At 38.2% G+C, this 21451-nt stretch overlaps 1 protein-coding gene across 1 annotated transcript in view; it reads right to left on the reverse strand.

Moving 5' to 3' along the window:
- Acoxl (acyl-CoA oxidase like) overlaps positions 1-21451 on the reverse strand; it is a 315344-nt gene that overhangs the window by 130929 nt on the left and 162964 nt on the right. Inside the window, 2 exon segments of the mRNA XM_033761482.1 lie at positions 923-1006; positions 6944-7127. Of these exon segments, the coding sequence (XP_033617373.1) occupies positions 923-1006; positions 6944-7127 (268 nt within the window).

The raw sequence follows: 21451 nt of genomic DNA on the forward strand, positions 1-21451 counted from the left end.
ATATAAATATATATAATTTGAATTTTTGGAAACTTTAACTGTGCTGTCAACTTTGGGAAAAGTTATCCCAATTTACTGTGTTGAGTCGGCATTGTACAGAAATTGACAGCCATATTGGTCTAGAAATGTTAACTTTTTTTTCCATTTGTACAGGGGTAACACACTGTGTTAAATATGTAAGGTCATATCTACGTGGGTTTGATTACAGAAACTAATAAGGTATTCTCTAAATAATGGAAAAAAAGAATAAGATAAGACTACAACAGCAAGAAGCTATTTAAATATGTTTAGGGACCATTTTCATCTTCAGAATTAAGGATTATTTTAATCTTACATTACTGCCTTTTCTCTTTTACTTTCCTTTTTAGTTTTGTGTTAGGATTCCCTATTTTTAATGTTCATACAGAGATTTCTTTAACTGAAATACCGAATAGTTTCTCTGGTGTGAAAAACTGTAATAGTACGCAAGATCCCAATAAGACAACTAATAATGTGAAATAGGAAGCAAAGGGAGAGATATATACTGTAATAGTACGCAAGATCCCAATAAGACAACTAATAATGTGAAATAGGAAGCAAAGGGCTAAAGGTATAGGGAAAGTGGAAAGGGTGGGGGAAAGGTAATAAGGGAGAGGAAAAAATATGATAAATTGAAAAAATGGAAATAAAGTGTTTGTAAATGGGGAGGAGAGGAGGGGGTGAAGGGAGGGCAGGGACAAGGGGAAAAAATGAGAATTAAGACCTATCATGTAAAGGTACAGGATCCCAATAATTAATGTAACTGTATTGCATACCTAGATTGTACCAATAAACTCTATAAAAAGAATTAAAAAAAATATATATATATATATCAATAATAAAATAACTATTTTTAAAAACAAAACAAAACAAATAAAAAGAATGAACATTTTCTGGGTCTTACCTGCGATTTTATCTCAACTTCAAAAGTTGCAAATATATCAGTGTCACACTTTAAGCCTGAGATTTGGTTTTCCATCATATAACCCTATTGGAGAAGAAATAAAGAAAAAAACACCATATTTAAATTTGGAACGCCATTATTATACAGGATTAACATTTTCTTTAAAAATAAAAAATATAAGAAGTTACCAAAATTAAATAGACATGTTTTTCCTACTCAGAATAATCACTTAAGAATTTTGATTTATCACATTAGCTTTTGGTCCACAAATACTATTCTGAATGTTACCTTCTTTAGTAGTAAAAACATTTAAAATAGTCACATCATATTTTTCCAAAAGATTTCAACATAATACGCTGATTGTTCCTGTCTTCAGAATCTTATAAATTCTAAAAAACATCAAGGTATTAGTGATTACACCCTACCCTATGCGAGATAAGGATGCCCCCTACACCCCCATACAACTGCTCTAAAATTTGGCAGATAGTCCTATGAAAATTCTTGAGTGGCAACACAAAAATCTTAAACTGCCACTCTGCATCTTAGTGTCATCAATTACTCCACATCATAAATTCATACTCCAGTTTCTCCTCTTCCTCCTCCTCCTTCCTCTTCCCCCTCCTCCTCCTTTACCACCTCCTCCACCTCTTCATTTCTGTTTTAATTCCTAAATTTCTATTTTAATGGCAGTAGACCTCTGCTAATATTCAAAGTGTTGGCTATTCCCTCACACATACTAAGGAACTGACTGTTCAAGAGAACCTAGAGTTGGACCCAGGCAAAACATGAAGGAAATGAAGCTTGTCACTGTCCTTAGCCCCTTCCCCTTCCACAGCCTCCACATTGTCCCTGCGCAACTTGTTCTCCCCCAGAAAATCTCCAGAACCTTGTCTACTTTTCAAACCCAATTCCACGCCTCACTTTAGCCTGTGGGTCATATCAGAAGTGAATGTCCCCTCGGCATCTGCAGTTAGAATGTTAGTCTGAGTAGGAAATGCAAAACTTTTTGCCTCTGTTGAAATTTTCAAGCTACGGGGATATAGAGGATCACAGAAGGGTGGTCACAAGGGTATTTTAATCCTCATCTGAATCCCTAGGGACACTTAAATTCTGGGAGATCTGCTTCACTTTTGAAAATTGGGACAGGAGTCATAGAAGCCTGGACTTCTGGGGTCCTGTTGCTCTCAGAGCCGTGAGGCAGAAAAGTCTGAAAGAATCAACTCTAAGCAGTCATCTCCCCTTTCCTTCTCTGCATCTCAGCTGCGTGGTGTTGCCACCTGTAGTTTATAGAAACAGAGATATCTCCACAAGCCTGTCAGAATCCTTACTTATAACTTTAACCTTATTCTATTTATTTACTGATAAATCAGTATCATTTCCAAATGAAGAAGTTTTATCTCCATCTCTCCACCTCCCACTCCATAACCACAGAGCTAAGCCCGCCTCCTAGGTAAACCACACAAAATCAGTTTCTGACTGAATCATGCCTGGTGTTCCCCCCACTTTAAGGGCAGAGCTGACTCATCTTCATCTTCTCATCCTATCATGCCTTGAGTAATTATTTTAAGCTAGATAGGGTGCTGAGGGCTTTACCCAAATTTTATTTACTTCACTTCATCCTTTTATCCTCACAATTGTCTCATCGTTTTACAGATGAGGAAAGTGAGGTTCCAGGCCTGTGTTGAAATGTTCTGGAATCATCTATCAAGTTCTGGCATGGAAAAAGATGAACACTAATTTCACCATCTCAGTGTTGAAAAGAAGCAATTAGACCCAAGAAGCACAGGTATTCATACTCAGATTATACAATGTTGAAGAAAGGAAGTATTATTTTTTTCTGAGTATTTGCTCAGGTCTTCCCCCAGTGGAGGAGAGAGCAACAGGTTTTTCATTGTTCTCTGAGAGTGCCCCAGAAATCTGGCAGTCAGGGCTTTAAAACAACCAGAAAAAGAATCTACTCAAAAGACAGCAAAGCCAGACAACAGATACCAGGTTTCTCAGAAAGTAGGCCGTGGAGTCCTACAAACATAAAACATGTTATATTAGCTCTTCAAATGCAACAGAATTTATTTCTCTCCTACATGAAAGAACTCTGCTTTGAACTCCTCATCTAATTTGAAAGTCAGATAAAATTGTGCAGTGATTCTGACTCTCTGTGGCCCCTAAGACCTGGGATAGCAAAGCTGACAGCCCTCATGGAGTGTGCAGGCAACTGAAAATGAAAGAGCAAGGAGAAAACCAGTCAACATTTTGAGACAGCGGCTGTGGTTGGCATGTTGCTTCCTATGTCCTGAAATTACCAGCAGTGCATTTATCATCAATTTTCTTAGAGGAGGCCAGGGAGGCCCAGCCTTCTAAAGTCTAAATCCCTGGGACATCTGAGGTGTCCCACTTGGACACTAACCAGGCTGACAAAGGCATGCATCCATGTTGTGGGTGAATGTGCACATGAATTTAGAGAGATCTATGAGTAGAGGTGTGACTGAATGGGGACTTGTAGCCATTGAGGAATCTAAATTCAACTTTGGGCCCCAATTCCTTGGGAATTAGCCTCTCTCTCTCGCTCTCTCTCTGTAAAATTAAATTTTTTAACTTAAAAGAATTTTTTTTTGTTTTTTAATTAACTACTGAAAGCAATGCATAAGCACCATAAAAAGCAAACTAAATAAAAACAAAAGGAAATAAGGGATTAAAAAGTCACCAACCACCCCATAACAGAGATAATGAGAAATAAAGGAAGTAAATGGGAAATGGGTGGTCAAGGAGGAACAATCCCAAGGAAAAGGCTTTATGGGGAAGGTGGGAAAGACCAGGAAGCCAACAACAGAGCAGATCTGGGTAAAAGGGAACTGCAGGCAGCCAAGGAGGCCATTACTGAGGGTACCATACATGACACTTCAACACTGCAGCATTTCTACCCTTTGTCTACTCATCACTCCAGTTTTGGGGAAGAGAAAGCTGAGGTTTAGTGAGGTTTGCCACTTTGTTCTGCCCATGTTGCCCAATTCCCCAGGGTTTCACAGTGCTGTTCCCTCTGTTAGGTTACTCCCCCTGATCTCCACAGGGGTCTCTCTCTCCCTCTCTCTCTCTCTCTCTCTCTCTCTCTCTCTCTCTCTCTCTCTCTCTCTCTCTCTTCATTCCAGTCTGTGGTCAGAAGTTCCCTCCGAAGGAAGGCTGCCTCTGACTCTTCGGTCCAATAAAACAGGTGCCCAGCCACCACCTTCCTTCATTAAACTTTTAAGACAGTCCAGCCTCACCCCTGCCTCCAGAGACCAGAACCGATATTTTCCCAGGGCCTCTGCTCCCACCTGATTGCAGACTCCCTTCATGCCACTCCTGCCTCTACCTGACACCCAGCACTGACTCAGAGCCTGGCCTCTCTGCCACTGTTGACAGCTCCATGCATTTGGATTTTGTGCGCACATGAGAGCACCGCCAGCTCTGCCCTTCAGTCCAGTCCCCAGGCTCCCACTCTGTGCAGCTCCTGCTGGGACAGCTTGATGCTGGGATCCAGAAGGTATGCAGCACTTATCTTCTCACCTCATTGTCTACAGTCCCTCTGACGGTACAACTACTTGTCCTCCTTGTAGAAGACAAGGGCACGCATGGGCTGAGTTACTAGCTTCGGGTGCCACCCCTTTTACCAATCAGCTGCAGGTTCTCCCCCTCCTCTCTTTGCTTTTCATTTTCCATTTCCCTTTTGCCTTCCTCATTGCACACTTCCCTTATCTCACTTCCCATTTCTCATTTCACACATGTTGCTCTATTTTTCTAGCTTCTCTTTTCTCACTTCCTGTGCCTGGTTTCTTCATTCTTATTCCCCTACTTTTTCTCCTTTTTCTTATTTCTCCTTTCCTGTTTCCCACACTTTACTTCTCTTTCATTGTTTCCCAAAGGTTTCTTTCCTTCCCTTGTTTCACCTCTCATCTCCTATGTGTCACTTCCCATTTTTTCTTTCTCCTTTGGTGTCCCCTGCCCCCACTTCACCTCCCTTCTCTGGTTCATCCTTTCAACATCCTCTGCCTCACTTACCTTTTCTGGTTCCGCTTTTCTCACATCTCCTGCCTCACTTCCTTTTTTACTAGTTTCTTCTTTCTTGCAACACTGCTTCACTTTCTTTTTCTTTTTTCTCTTTTCCCACTCCCCATGCCTTACTTCCCTTTTCTTGGTTCCTTTTTCTTGTTTCTTTTCTCTTCTTTCCCATAAATTACTTCCCCTTTCTTCTTTCTCCTTTCTTGTTTCCCCACCTTACTTCCCTTTCCTGTTTCTCCATTCTTGTTTCTCACACTTTATTTCCTTTTTTGCTTCCCTTTTCTTGATCCCCCCTTTTCATTTCTCTTCTCTGTTTCCTGATTTCTTTCATTTCTTACTTCTCTTATCTTATTTCTTTATTCTTATTTATCATTTCTTACTTACCTTCTTTTTAAGGAGATTTTAACTGACAGGTAACACAGAATGTTTTTATCATGTGCAACGTGTTTAAATATATATACACTGTGAAATGGCTAAAGTCTAGGTAATTAACAAATGCTCATGGTTATCAATTTGTGGTAAGAACATATAACATCTGTTCTCACTACATTTAAAAAAATACAATATATCATAATTAACTATAGTTACTTTGCTGCACAATAGAAGTTTATTCCTAATTTTTAGATGTAATTATATATCCTTTGACCAATATCTGGATATCCTATCTCATAACTAATCTTTCCAGCATCTGGTAACCATCATTCTATTCTCTATTTCCATGAAATCAACATTTTAGATTCTGCATGTTATGGTTTAGATCACCCAATGAGTGGTCACCCAAAAGAGCCTCTTAAGATGATGGGTGGGGCTTTTGGAAGATGATTGAATCATAGAAGCACTATACCTGAATATGCTAGAGGAAGTGGGGTCTGGTCTGTAGGGGTAGGTTACTGGGGGCACAACCTTAACAGTTAGCTCTCTCTCCTGAGTCCCTTGTCTCTCTTCTTCCTGGCCACCATAACATAATTAGCCAACTATAGACTATAACTGTAAGCCAAATAAATCTCTCTTCCTTAAAATTGTGAGTGTCAGATATTGTGTTGCAGCAATGAGAAGTGACTCAGATTTTGGTACAAGAAGAGGGGTGTTGGTGTGGCTACCTATGTGGTATAGAAGCTTTTTGTTTTTTGTTTTTTGTTTTTGTTTTTGTACTGGGATTGAACTCAAAACCTCATACTCATGAGGCAGGCATAGTGCCACTGAGCTAAATCCCTGGCCCTAGAAGCTTTTGGAATTGATTCACAGGAAAAATTTGGAAAGGTTAGGGGATGGCAACTAGAGAAGCCCCAGAATGTTGCAAGCTGAGCTTCATGGGAGAGTCTAGTCACAAATAAGAAGACCAGAATGCTAACAAAAATGCAATTCATAAAGACCAGGCTCTGGCAGTTTCAGGTGGGTACAAGAACTCCATTGGCAGTTGAACCCCAGCCCAGGTGTGTTATGGTCTGCTAGAAAATTTGTCTACATTTTGTTTATGTCCTCAATCTTTTTGGGAGAAGAGATTAAGAATGGAAAACTAATTAATCTGGTGGAAGAAATTTCAAGGCAGTCCAGTGTTGAGATTGTGGCATGAGTACTGTTGGGGGCTTTTAACCAGTTCTACATTGAGAATTAAGAGGAACTAGCAGAACTGAGTGATTTTAAAACTTGTGAGTTTCCTCAGGAAGAAAACATGCAGAGGACTGTAATGTTGATTATGCACAAAGCAGGCTGTAAAGAGTTAACCCCACAATTGGCTTGTTTTGAGAATTAAATCTGGCTGAAGCCTAAACGCCAAGGTCAGAATAATTTATATTGAAATTCCTTTCCCACAACTAAAATCTTCTAACTAGAAGGACAATGTTCTAATTACTATATATATTTTGTCTATTCTGTTCCTAATTCAAGAATGCTTTGTCTTGTCCTTTCTGAGCATTGTTTACATTAATTTCCATAGAAAGCACTCATAGCTTGCCCTTAACCCAATTGATTGGCAATAAAAGTCAGTACCTGGGACTTCCCAGTGATTTTGTTAGTTGCACTGGTATTGGTCATCCTGTCACCCCACTTTCTCTGTTCTGGTCTGTCTCTTAGTGTATTTTTTCTCAGGCCTGGGCACACGTAGACTAGAGACTTACTACAGGAGTTTTTGGCAGAAGCACCTGTGAATCTGGTGACTTCAAGAGCCATATCACTGAAAAGATTTTTTCAAAAGCCAAGTACTTTACATCAGAACAATAGGAAAAAAAAGATGCCATGAGGAATATCCTGGGAAGAAGGAAGATCCACCCTTCAATGGCTCAAAGTTGCAAAAGTTGCTTTGAGAGAGAGAGAGTTCTAGGGAATCCAGCTCACTCAGGGCAAGGTAATAAAGAGTTTCCCAGAGCCTTGCTATCCATATATTCAGAAGTCCCTGCAGACTCGACTCAAGTGGGTCCAGTTACTGCCAAACCTGTTGACAGACCTTGGTGTCATCCACATGGTGCTGATTTTACAGGCATGCAGAATGCAAGAGTTGGAAGGTGAAACAGGCCTTTCCCCAGATTTCACAACAAGGCCTGGAAGGCTAGGAAATGTGGTCCTTGTGAGGGTGGTGCGTGAAACTGTGAAACTTAATCCAAAAGTATAATGGAAACACCAGGAAGTTGGAGATGGTAGGAATGTGGAATGTCTGAGGTAGTGAGAAAAGCCACCCCAAGAGAAAAGACATGAAGGCTACAACTTGCAATGATGTAGGTGTGCAGCCACCCAACCTGTTTAGAGTTCACATCTTTGCTTTGGGTGCTAGACTTGGAGTTATGGGATTTAATGTTTTCCCTCTTTCCTTTTGATCTTGCTGTAGTCTGAATCCTTTCTATCCTCCTAAGATCCTGGCTTTCCCCCAAGAGCCTCTTTAGAGGTGGGGCTTTTGGAAAATGATTGAAATATGGGGGAACTATAGTTGAATGTATTGTTTCTATATTTTTCCCCAAATAAGGTTGAGTTTTGTATTAATTTTTTTCTCCAAAAGATGCATTAGGGCTTAAGACATAAGAGCATGTCTTATTTTTCATATACAACAACATATTTATCTAACAATCTACATTTACTCAGGTATAAAAATCTACATTTATGTAAATACAGTCATGTCATCTTCTCAAACATTGTGATAACTCTCCAAACTGAATTCTGGTCTGAATTTCTTGCGACTCCACTTCCTATAGAACCACTCCTCCCAATCTCTAATGCTCAGCAATAGCACTCTCTTTAAATGAGCATTTCTTGTCCATGTAGCCTGCTCATAGTGCCTTGGCAACACAGCTGTCAGTGACTTTATTCCATGAATTCTTTACCCAAGTCACAATCTCTTGCAGGTAAGGCTTCACAAAGTTTTCCTTAAATCAAGTGTTAATTGAAGACTTATAACCCAGGAGTGCCACAAAAATGATGACAGGTAAGAATGATGGTTGGTCCAGGACTCGGGATTTAGCTCAGTGGTTCCTTTGCCTGCCTCTCAAGCGCAAGGACCCGAGTTCAATTCCCAGTACCAAAAAAAAAAAAAGAAAAATTGAAGGCACCATAATTCAGAAAATGCTTATTTACTCCACACAAGTGCATTAAGTACATCCATTACAACACATGATATTTTGAATTATGAAGATTCATATTAGACATAACCACTTCTGTTCATTATCAAGTGTGCACATTATTTGTGCATTGTGTCTGTACTCTGATTACTCATTTAGCAATGTTTTAAGTCCATTTGTTTATATAGATGTTTACCTGATGTCCAAAGGTTCCCAGTTGCGTATTTACAAATAATTATAAATTGTGTTGTCATTTATCTTAAGTATTAATATCAGTATTATTTAATTATGTTAATATTATTTATAGTTCAATGTGTCCATCATGTGTTGCACCAGATGTATTGAATGTGTTTATCTGGCTGATGATCTTAACTGGGGTTTATTTTGAGGGTAGGTAGGCATTATATTACAAGTATCCTGAAAATCATGCTAGGATTTATTTCCTGGTTAGGTCTTGTTTTAGGGGAAATATGCTAGGAAGTTGGGGTCTGGTCAGAAGAGGCAGTTCTGGGTCATGACCTTAATGGTAGATCTCCCTCCCCAACTCTTCTCTTCTCTCTGCTTCCTGGCCACAGCTTTTCCTCTGCTATACCCCTCCACCATAATATTTTCTGCTTGGGAGTCAGGTGGAAAAGAACCATAACCATGAGCTAAAATAGACCTCTCCTCCTTTGACTTATGGATGTCAGCTATTGTGACTTAGCAAAGAGAAAGTAATTAAGACACTGCCTATGAATGAAATCATACACTGTCTTTCTGTACCTGGATTATTTTATTTAACAAATGTTCTCTAGGCTCAACTATGTTGTCACAAGTAGCAGAATTTCATTATTTTTATGGTGGAATAGTTTTCCATTAGGTATACATACCATATTTTCTTTATTCATTCATCCACTGATCAATACACATTGACTCCATACCATGATTACTTTGAAAAGTGCTGCAATAAATAGTTCAGATATCTCTCCAATGAAATGATTTCATTCCCTCTGGATATATACCCAATACTGGGATTACTGAATTGGATGGTAGTTCTATTTTTAATTTTGTGAGGAATCTCAATACTGTTTTTGTAATGGCTTTACTAATTTACATTCCCATCAACAATGTACAAGAGTTTTTCCTCACCAATGCTTGTTGTCTTCTTTTTCTTCTTTGTCTTCCTCTTCTTCTTCCTCTTCTTCTTCTTCCTCTTCTTTTTACTCCTCCTCCTCCTCTGATTGGGGTGAGATGATATCTTATTGTGGTTTTGATTTGCATTTTCCTGATGGTTGGTGATTCTGAACTTTTTTCATATACTTCTGGCCATGTCTTCTTTTGTAAAATGTCTAGGTAGGTCTGTTGCTTGTTTTATTGAGGGTTTTTTTTAATTGTTTTATTGTCATTGTTGTTATTTCATTTTTTTCTTTCCTTTTTTTTCTTGCTTTCCAGTTGTTTCACTTCCTTATACATTTTGAATGTCAAAAATATGGTTTAAATTACTTTCTTTCATTTTGTAACTTGTCTCTTCACTCTGTTGTTTGTTTCCTCTGGTGTACAGAGCTTTTTAGTTTGATGTAACCCAATTTGTTTATTTTTTATTTTGTCATCTGTGAGTTTTGTCTTATCAACAAAAAAAAATTCTTTGCCCAGACATATGTCTTGAAGTGTTCCCGTGTTTCCTTCTGGTAGTTATATGGTTTTAGGTTTCACATTTAACTATTTAATTAATTTTGACTTAATTTTTGATATGACAAGAGATGAGAATTTAATTTCATTCTTTTCCATGTGGATATCCAGTTTTTCCAAGATAACATATTAAGGAAATTGTCCTTTCCCCATTGTGTGTTCTTGGAAACTTTTTCAGAAAATCAGTTGGCTGGAAATGTGTGGATTTATTTCTGGGCTCCCTATGGTCTATTTGTCTATTTGTATGTCAATATCTTTCTATTTTTGTTACTATAGATTTGTAATATACTTGGAAGTTATGTAGTGTAGTGCCTGCAGCTTTGATATTTTTGTATAAGTCATCTTCTTTCACAGCATGTTTTACTTCCTTGATTTTTAATTTTAGAATATCTGTTATAAGTTTTTGCTTTGTAGTCATCATGAAGCTTTCAAAAAAGTCTTAACAGTAGGTCGTTTTAAACTAATAACAACTGATTGCTAAAGAAAAAGAAGAAAAAATTTATAATTTAATTCAACTTCACTCCCACATTTTTATATCAATTTACATCTTTTTGTATTGAATATCCCTTAATAGATTGTAATAATTATTTTAATAGTTATATCTTTTAATGTTACATTAAGATATAAGTGATTTGCATACCACTTTACATTTGTGTGTTACTTTTCTCTCATTGATGAGACAAAATACCTGACATTCAAAGTTACAGGGGAAAAGGTTTATTTGGTTTACAGTTCTTAGAGGTTCCAGTCTAAAATTGGCTGGCTCCAAGGCAGGGATGGCAGACAGGCATCACAGAAAAGAAACAAAATGGTGCACACAAAGTAGCAAAGGTAACAAGAGACCTTCACCATGTCTTTCTGCCTCTTTTATCCCATCCAGACTACTGGGATTAGGGTGTTGATAAATCACATGCCCCTAATCTCAGCATCAAACATTCCGGATTCGGCTACCTCTGACCAAATAAGACTTTGGGGGAGACATCCAGATCCAAATCATAACAATTAGAGTAGTCTGAATTTGACTGCTGTGTACTTACTTTTACCAATGAACTGTATGCTTTCATATATTTTAATGTTATTCATTAGTGTCCTCTCCCTTCAGCTTGAAACTCCCTTGTATTTCTTAAAGGACAGGTATAGTGACAATGAATTCTCCAGCTTTTGTTTGTCTGGAAAAGCCTTTCTCTTTTATTTCTGAAGGGTAGTTTTCTGGATAAAATATTTTTGTTGGCAGTGTTTCCCAGCCCTTTGTTTATATAATTCTATTCTCTTACCTGGCCTGTAAGGCTTCTGCTAAGAAATCTGTAATTGGGTATATAAATTTGCACTCCCACTCAACTTGCTGTGTTATTTGCTTAGTTTTCTTGATATTTTCAAGATCCTCTCTTTATCACTGATCTATGACATTTTGATTCCAATATGTCACAAGTTTGGTTTATCTGACTGTATTTAATTGAAGACACTGACTTTCTTGTACCTGAATATTTATATGTTTTTATGGGTTTGTAACATTTTCTGATATTATTTCTTTAAATACACTTTCTGGTCTCTTCCCTGCTACCTCTTAAATGCCAGTGATTTATATATTTGTTCTTTTGATGTTATCCCATAAATTTTCTTCATTTCTTTTCATTCTTTTTTCTCAAGTTAATTTTTTCAATTAACCTGTCTTCAAGTTTACAGAGCCTTTCCTCTACTTGATTAATTCTACTGTTGATGTTCTCTTTTGTAGAGTCAACATAGCCATGACTCATTTGGAATCCCTCACACTATGAGCTGAATTGCATCTTTCCCCCACTAAATTTCTTATGCTAAAGTCCTAACCTCCCTGCAGAATGGGACTGTATTTGAAGATAAGGTCTTTAAATAAGTTGAAGTGAGGCCATTAGGGTAGTACTAAGTAAATACGATTAGTATCCTTACAAGAAGAGGAAATTTGAACACAGATACACACAGAGGAAAGATCATATAAAGATACTGGGAGAAGATGGCCATCTACATGCCAATGAGAGATGCCTCAGAAGAAACAAGCTCCTGACACTTTAATCTCAGACTTCTGGCTCCTGAGTAGTGAGAAAATAACTTATTTCTGTTGTCTAAACCACCTCATCTATGGTACTTCGTATGACAGCCCAGGCCGACTAATTAATATGGTATGAGTGTAGGTTAATATCTAGAATATTTTTCTTCACACCCAGAGAGAAATCATTGTTAACTGCTTCTTCAAGGTAAATAAATATTTTGGAGTCTGAGGGAATCTTCTCTAAACCATTATCTTAAGGAACCTTATGCCTTTGTACAGAGTGAAATTTTTCTTCTTTCCATGTGGGGCTCCTATCTGTGGGTACTTGCTTAGTATATATTCTTGGTGGGTTGGTGGGAGGAGGATGGGAAAGAAGGGAGTGGAAAAAGAAAAAAGTTTCATCCCCAAAAGCTAGTAATATTTTCCATTAACTTACTTCACTGTTAATAAACCAAGAAGAAAAGAAATGAGGAATAGACAGAGGGAACTCTAAACCCATGTTCCCAAAGCCAGCAGAATCCTCAGGGAGTGATGCAGCCCAGAATCTCTTCTCTGTAAAGAAAGAACACATTGGACAGATGTGTTACTCTGTTCTTAGCCTTCTGGGTTATATTGAGCTTTCTAGCAAGTAATTATGAATGTCACCAAGATTGTGTCCCGTTTCAGTGGAAGTCCCACAACACATATTTTATGATTCAAACTTTGTATGCTGAAAGTCTAATATTTTCCTGCTGTTTTTTAACATCTCTAAATTTTTTACTGGATGATTACATTTAATAAATGTATCAGAACAAATTAGAAACAGGCTTTCTTCCCCATTTTAAAACAAATTGAGGGTATTTTGTTTTTAATTTGAAGGAGATGACACAGGTGAAATCAATCTTATTTGTTAGGGGGAGGGTCAATTAAAAAATATAGAGACATACCTTCCAAGCCAGAGGCACTGTTCTGGGGCTTTATTAACTTTATACCTAAATACCTCCACCATATTTGTGGGTGGAGAACTCATATGTAAGATGCAGAAGGTGTGTGGAAATTGCCTGTAATCTCTCCTACGATGTCCTAGATCAGGGGATCAGTCTTCAGAATTCAGAGCTCAGGATCAGCTGAAGTGAGGACAACTGCCCCAACATGCCCTGCATACTTTGAGGTGACTCTGCAGCTGCTATCCTGTTTCTCAAGACTTGTGAACTAGAACAGGAATTTCTTCACAGACCCTATACTCAAATGTGAAGCAAGGTTCCCTTTGCCACAGACACTAGACTGCCCATAGTGAACACAGACATGGTCTTGTCTGTATGAGAGACAGACACTGGTCAGTTAGACAAGTGTCTTAATTATTTCAACTCTAGGAAAAAATACTCAACACCCACAACTTAAAGGAGGAAAGGTATATTTGGTCTCAGGTGTTGGTCCATAGTTGTGTGGCTCCAAGGCAGGCTGGAAGGGCTTGGGTGGAAGAGAGGTGTTCCCGGCATTGTAACCAGGAAGCAGAGTGAAGGCAAGAGCCAAGAAGGGAGGTAATGCCTACCAAGTCACACCCTCAGTGACCCATCTTTTCCAGCCAGGCCCCACTTTCCAACACAGAGCCAGCTATTACAGTGCCCCCTGATCCAATAATTTTCGACAGGCTCTGCCTATGATCACAGGAAGCTTTAGAGGGACATCTAGATATAAATCATAACCAGCCAAATGGGAAGTTAAAAATTAGTGGCAAGTTGTAGAATGGAAAAGTAGGAGTTCTGTAAGGAAAAATATAGCAAGCAAGGCCTTCGACTTGGATGCCAGAGCACTGGTTTAACCTAGAATCTCTCTTATTTAAAAAATTGCAGCACATAATAATTACAGTCACCCAGAATCATAAAAAAGAGAAATCACCCAAGTTAGGAATGAGAAACACTTCATCAGGGTGCAAGAAAGCAGGGTGAGGCTAGGATGAAGTGCAACATGTCTAGAGACCAGAGGAATGGCTGATCTGGATGTGGTGAATGAAGAAGAGTTGCCCAAGGATAAGGTTAGAAAAGACAGATGGGCCTAGTCACTCAATGCCTCAGGAACATCCTGAGGAGTTCTTTCATATTGGCTTGGGTGTAGTGTAAAATCAAAAGTCAATTCTAGTCTTGGAGTAAGATTATTTGTGATTTTAAAAGATTACAATAGCTGCTGAGTAGAACACAGACTACAGGAAGCAAGAGAGAGGGAGAGAAACCAACTGGTGGTGTGGAGATGGGAGACCTTGGAGGAACACAGGCAGGTGGAGAGGCCTGTGTGTGCATGTGAGAAAGAAGGAGGCTGCTGCATGAACACACAAGTGGATGGTGTATTGTTGACTGAATCCTGGAGGAGGAGTACATTTGTGGGGAGGTATCACATGTTCATTTATGTAAATACTAGGCATGGGAATAGGTAAAATATTGCAGTGGAGTAGTTGAAATGAACATTAGCTAGAATATGGGGATGTGAAATTGACAAAGTGAAACAGGAAGAAAATGGCTAAAGGTGTAGGGAAAGTGGGAAGGGTAGGGGAAAGGAAATAAGGGAAAAGAAAAAAATAGGAGAAAATTAAAAAATGGAAATAAAGTGTTTGTAAATGGGAAGGGGAGGAGGGAGTGAAGGGAAGGAGGAACAAGGGGGAAAAATGAGAACCAAGACTTGTCATGTAAAGGTACAAGATCCCAATAATGAATGTAACTGTACTGTATACCTAAAATGTACCAATAAACTCAATGAGGAAAAAAAAAGAATATGGGGATGTGAGATGTCTAGGATGGAAATATAGTTCTCACCATATAGGAAGTATTTGAAACCTAAGGAAGGAATGGGAGTATCTAAATAGTGAGTGCACAGAGAAGAGAGGACCCAGGATTGTTTTGGGGAAAATGCCTACCTCATGAGGTCAAGTAGGGGGAAACTAGCCAAGGAGAATAAGAAGACAAGCAGCAAGAAGGCCAGAGAGCATGGCATTCTGAGAGCTGAGAGAAAGGTACATCCAGGAGGGAAATCCACCATCATGAATGCTACTGAGAGTTCAGGCAGGTAAGGACCAAGAAGGATTCACTGAACTGAGTCACTGGGAACCTGTGGTGCCTTTACAAAACCAGTTTAGGGAGCAGGAGGAGGACAAGTCACATTTTCTGGGGATACTCATCTCTGGCATATATGGTGGTCTAGACGTTCTTTTAAACAATTCTCCAATAGAAATCATCAAAAATTATTCCTTAAAAATGAATGGTTAAGATGACAGAGAAAATAATCTGAGACTGGATACAGTAAAAGACATGACTCCAAAGAAGATTGCAGGTGTTGGGACCAGTTAAGAGGCTATGTAAAGACATCCACCCAAAACTAGTTCTCAGAAAAGTGATGTCTTCCATGGTTGCAATATGAAAACACCACCGTTCACCCAAGAAGACAATGAGGAAATTTGGTAGTGTCAGCTCTGGCTGTGGGTGGTGGGGAAAGAATTTCTCATTAGAATTCTTGCCTATAGTCTGATTTCATATAACTCTGGAGTCTGAGTTCATCCTTAAAGCCCAAACTGGAGGAGCCAGTTTAGAGTGGCCCTCCTGAGCTGTGGCCTGCAAGCACCCAGCAAAGGCACATGCAGACCCTCTGTGGCCTAAACAAGCAACTGAAATAAAGTTCCAGTGATCATGAGCCTAGCAAAATCACAAAACACGGGGAAAATAAAGGTTAGTCAGAAGAAGGAACAATCATAGAATCAATACTGTGGAAGTAGCAGATATTATTATTAGCCTAATACACCTAGAAGGAAAAATATAAAGAACATGAAGAAGGAATTATTCAAAAATTTCCAGAATTGTTGAGTGATAGAAATTCAGTGCCACATATTCAGCAAATTCAAATGAGAATAGAAAAAACAAAATAGAAACCAAAAAGAAAACACCAAATAGAATGCATACTTAACATTCATTATAGTGAAACACTGAAATATAAAGTTCTTAAACGAAACAAAGGCAAAACTAGATTGCCATGAATTATTACCATTAGATAGAGAGCTGCTTCCTCAGCAGTAACAAAGTAATCAAGACTAAAAGTAAAAACTTTAAAGTACTGGGAAAAATACCATCAACTACAAATTCTAGACTTAATATTTAAACTTTCAAGGTGGACCACGAATTAAAGACATATTCAGACAAATAAAACCCAAACTTACACTAAATGGTGCTATGAAAGAAGTACTCCGAAACAGGGAAAATGACTATGGGCATACAAGAAGGAATTGTGAAGGAAGAATTTGATAAAAGGAGGTAGCTTTAAAGAAATATTGATTCCACACTATAATGAATAGGCTATTTGGGGGAATTAAAAATGTATTCCTAAAGCAATGGGTAACAGTTACACAGGTGATCAGTTGCATAAGTGGTTATATTGTATAAGCATACATGTTAAAATTGATCAGGTGACCACAAAATTGGGTGAAAACTACAATAGGTAATACTAGAAATGGAAAAATGAATGAACATGCACACACATACACATTCTATCTACCATCCTCTATCTATCTGAAACTAAGACATCCAAACAAGTAGTTAAAGATATAGCAAACAATAGCAAACAGAAAGAAGGAAGGATAAGATGGAAAAAGTGAAATTAAATGAAATATATTTATGTTTTCAATAAATATTTAGACTAAACATAAAAATAAGATGTTTCAGTGTAAATTAAATTTTAAAAATAGACAAATGTTTATAAGAAAAAAATGATTGCAGTAACACTGAAAAGTTGAAGGTAAAATGATAAAACTAATAAATCAACACTAGACAAATTGAAGTTTTGTCCCTGTATTTACATTGGATAAAACACATTTTAAGGCATTACTAGGGACAAAAAGAATAAATTTAATTCAATTCACACTAAGAAGATGAGCTAATTTTAAATGGTCAGTCAACTAATAGCACAACTTTAAAATCATAAGAACAAAATTTGTAGAAGTACAAGGATCCATTGTCAATCTACCATTAATAGTGAGAGATTTTAGAACAGAACCTTTGATAATGGATAGGCCAGACAGATCAAAACCTAGATAAAGATAGGGAGTATCTGAATAATGCCACTAACAAATTTACCTTTTTGTCACTGGGAATTCTGTACCCAATTCTAGGACACACATTTTTTTGAGAAATGTGGCAACTGACTATGTTCAAGGTCATAATAAATTTCAAACAATCTGGCCATTTTCTCTGACTGCAGTGGAATCAGTGGAAAAATAAATACAAAGATAATTACTATAAAATCAACAAAGACAGTATCTAAGAGGAGGCATTCTGTGCAGGAGAGGTGCTCCCTTGCCAAACAGCCCGGGCACAAATATTGGCTCTACCTGCTCAGGCCTGTGTGATACTGGGCAAATCACTTAAATGCTGTGTCTCACATTTCACATATATAATATTGGGGTCATAATAGTCACACTTTCTGTGGTTATTTTGAGAAGTTATGTTAACTAATGTAAAGTGTAAAGATTGATGCCTGACAAAAAGTAAAAATTCAACAATAGTTGACTATTTTATTATTTTAAAATATTAGACATTAGAAAACTAAACAACTTAATAGATAAATGGGTTAAATAGGCCATGATGGAAACTAAATAAACTTAGAATCAATAAATATAAAAGCTTATACCTAAAATCTGGTCAATAGAGCCAAAGCTGTATTTAAAAAGAAAAGTTATAGCTTTAAATGTTTGTAACAGAAACAATAAAGTAGAAAAAATTAATAACATCTAAATTCAGATACCAGACAATGAGTTGGAGAATAAACTCAAAGAAAGCAGAAGAAAATAAATAATTTTTTAAAAATCAATGAAACAAGCAACAGCAACAACAACAAAAACAGATACAGCAGAAAGGATCACAAAACTAATTGAGATAAGGAAAATGGGAAAATAAACAGAATTAGAAAGGGCAAAGGAGGCATAACTGTACACACAGTGAGAATCTCAAAAATGAGAGTGTATTATAAACTTTGTGCCAGTGAACATTAAAACTAAGAAGAAATGGACAAATCACCAGACAATATATCAATTATCAAAACATATTCAAGAAGAAATAGGAAACCTGAGCAACTTATAACCACCAAGGCAACAGAATCAATCATTTAAATTGTTCTCAGAAATAAATCACAGGATCCATATGGCTTTACAGTTATTGGTACCAAATAGTCAATTCCATATAAGCTCTTCCAGAAAGCAGGAAAAAAGGAAAACTTGAAATCATTTAGTGATGATGGTAACACTTAGATACCCAAACTAAGTGAGGTCATTACTATAGAAGAGTGATATAGGCCGACCTCACTCATGACCAAATTAGCACACAAAATCAGCTGCATGTTAGATATATACACATATCACATCTGAGTAGTATACAGCCCCAAACTCAAGATTTGTTAACTTTAGACAAATCTGTTAATATAAACTCACTAAATCAACAGCTTAAAGGGAGGAGGAGATGTGCTCATCTCAAAAAAATAAATACAGAAAAAGAATTCAATAAAGCTCAGATATATTTAAATTTAAAACTGAAAAAAAAAAACTCATACACACACTTTCTCATGTTTGAAACAAAGTGTTTCCAGATTTGGATTTTTAGAGGTTTTGGAATATTTGCATATATAAGCAGATATTTTGTAGATGGAATACAAGCCTCAATACAAAATTTATGTTTGATGTATACCTTTTTCACATAGTCTGAAGGTAATTCTATATAGTAGATTTAGTGCACCTGCATTTTTTACTGCAACATGTCCACATGAAGTCAGGTGTGGAATTTTCCACCTTCATTATCATATTGGCACTTAAAAAGTTTTGGATCTTAGAGAACTTCAGATTTTGAGATTTTGGGTTGGGGATATTACACCTGTGTACTTGATAACCAAATAGCAGGCACCATACAGAACAAGGACAGCAAAGCAGAGGCCAAGAGATACCCAGGCTGATTCTGAGTCTGGAGGGACACAGAGACCTCAGAGGATGCCTGAATACCAGGCCTATTCCCAGTTTTCAGTCTTCGTGAGCTGGACCCCAGAATGTCTCTCTTTCCTTCAAAGATACATTCTTCTTTTCTGCCTAAGAGAGTTCACAGTGATTTTCTCTTATTTGCATCCCAGAGAATCTTAACTCAGATGACCGTAAATTCAAAGGTGGACTTGTAAAGTCTTCTTGCTCCTCTCTTTAGTCTCCTTAATGTGATATGGGAAGAATCCTTTTGGAGAATTATGAACCATCTCAAGGGAGGATAAAATCAGAAGGATTACAATATTCATTAGATTCCAAATTTGGCAAATTGGCTCAGGATCGATGCTAGCCCTATCCATTATCCTCTCACATGTCTGGATGCTATCCATTCTGTATGAAATTTATAATCACCTCTTTTTTGTCCTTACAAAGTTCAGGCTGAGGCCTCCAAAGGAATGTTGCCAATAAATGGCTTATCCTTGGGTCACTTTAGCAATCTCTCTTTCTTTATCAGTGATGAGGGGCAGTTTTACTGCCTGCTACACTCCCACTCTAATTTGTCTGACCAGATAGGGCCTACTAACATAAGATTGTCACAGATGACATACACACTTTCTCACTTGAGGACAATTTTTTCCAGTGACTGCAGATCAACAGAAAAAAAAGATAAAGAGGCCTGTTTAAAAATAAAGGATAAGTGTTGTGTGAAAACTGATGAACACAGAACCCAGAGGGTGATGAAACAAAATTACCATGTACCCACCCTGCAAAATATAAAATATAAAAATAAGACAAGTCCTGAATCAGAGACAAGAGTCCTGAATTTGGAAGGCCCCAGTTAGAACCCCTGCCTCCACCCTTTACTAGATCTGGAAAAACAACATTTAAATCCTATTCTTTTATCCATAGGGAAAACATAAGGATAGTAATTCCACTCCTAGAACTAAGGGAGGACTACAGGTTCCAACATCTCTCCAGGACCCTGGTACTTGACCTAGCTGGGACTTAAAGAATGTCAGGGAGTCAAACATGAAAACTTCTTTTTGAAAAATAAGAATTGATTCCTCTAATCCTAGAGCAAGATTCTTTCATTGTTGAAAAATCATTTGTAATAATAGAGGAATTTTTATTGAGCTGTCTTTATAAATCCCGATAGTCCAGTAAGTTATTGTCTCTCAGCAAACTGCAATTGTCTGTTACTGTCAGAAAATGTCAGCAAAGGATGAGAAGAAACCAAGGTTTAATCCAGAGCCCCTGAATGGTGAGATTCTTCTTGGAGGCTCGCAACACTTCCAGAGAAAAGGGTCTCTGATCAATGAAACAGAAAGGGAAAGAATGGGTCAGACACTATCTCGTGCCCTAGAAAAAACAAGGATAAAGCTGAGCAGAGAGTGTGGTTGACAAGATTGTCATGACAAATGGTGCCCACACGGCCCCTCCTACTGGAAGTTCTACTGGGGGACCACATCAATCCTTGGGCCCCGGAAAGATCCTTTTCAGGAAGTTTTCCAGCCTGAGACCTCCTCTGAATCTGGGCTGTGCCAGAACTCCTTCCACCTGCCACTCAGTTAGTTGACATTGAACCCTCATCCTGCACACATATAAAATCCAAGCAGCTGGACCCATAACTTTCACAGTACTAATCCTCCACCAGCACCACTAGTTATACATGACCTAGGCAACCACCCAGGACTTTTCTTGGCTCTGTTTTTTCTCCAGAAGTTGGGAGGAAGCCAAATAGGCTTTGTCATAGTAGATCTGAGTCAGTCTAACCCACTTGTGTATTCTGCAAGGCACGTATCCAGGGAATTTATGCAAAAAGCTGAGGTTTAAACAAATGCCATCTATTTTATTCTAGGGGATAGTGTACCTGCAGTATCCAAGACAAAGACGTGACCTCAAGCGATCATCCTACCTTGTACCAGCCAATATGCCCAAACAGAGCCCATGATACTGGTGTGTGTGGGGTGGTCTGGGTAAGCTTTGATTAACCTTCAGGACTGGGCAGAGGCTCACTGTGCTCTTTTAGTTCTTCAGGATACTCTCTGGCCACCAGTAGGTACCACTGAGTGCTCTTGGCTGCCTATGTGCACAGGGCCTCTGCCCTCTGCAGTGCACTGGAACATCCCAGGGCCACATGTGTCAACAAGTAAGAGCAGGCATCCAGCAGAGGTTGGCCAGGCTCCTGCCTGAGTGGAGGAAGGGCCTGAGCTTCAGCGCACAGGCTCTGTGACATCTCTTTAGGATTCCCAGAGATCCACTTTGTTTATTTCAGACCTTGGCTTTGT

Source organism: Fukomys damarensis, unplaced genomic scaffold, assembly GCF_012274545.1.
Source record: "Fukomys damarensis isolate Sample0158 unplaced genomic scaffold, DMR_v1.0_HiC HiC_scaffold_9, whole genome shotgun sequence".
Lineage (NCBI taxonomy): Eukaryota > Metazoa > Chordata > Mammalia > Rodentia > Bathyergidae > Fukomys > Fukomys damarensis.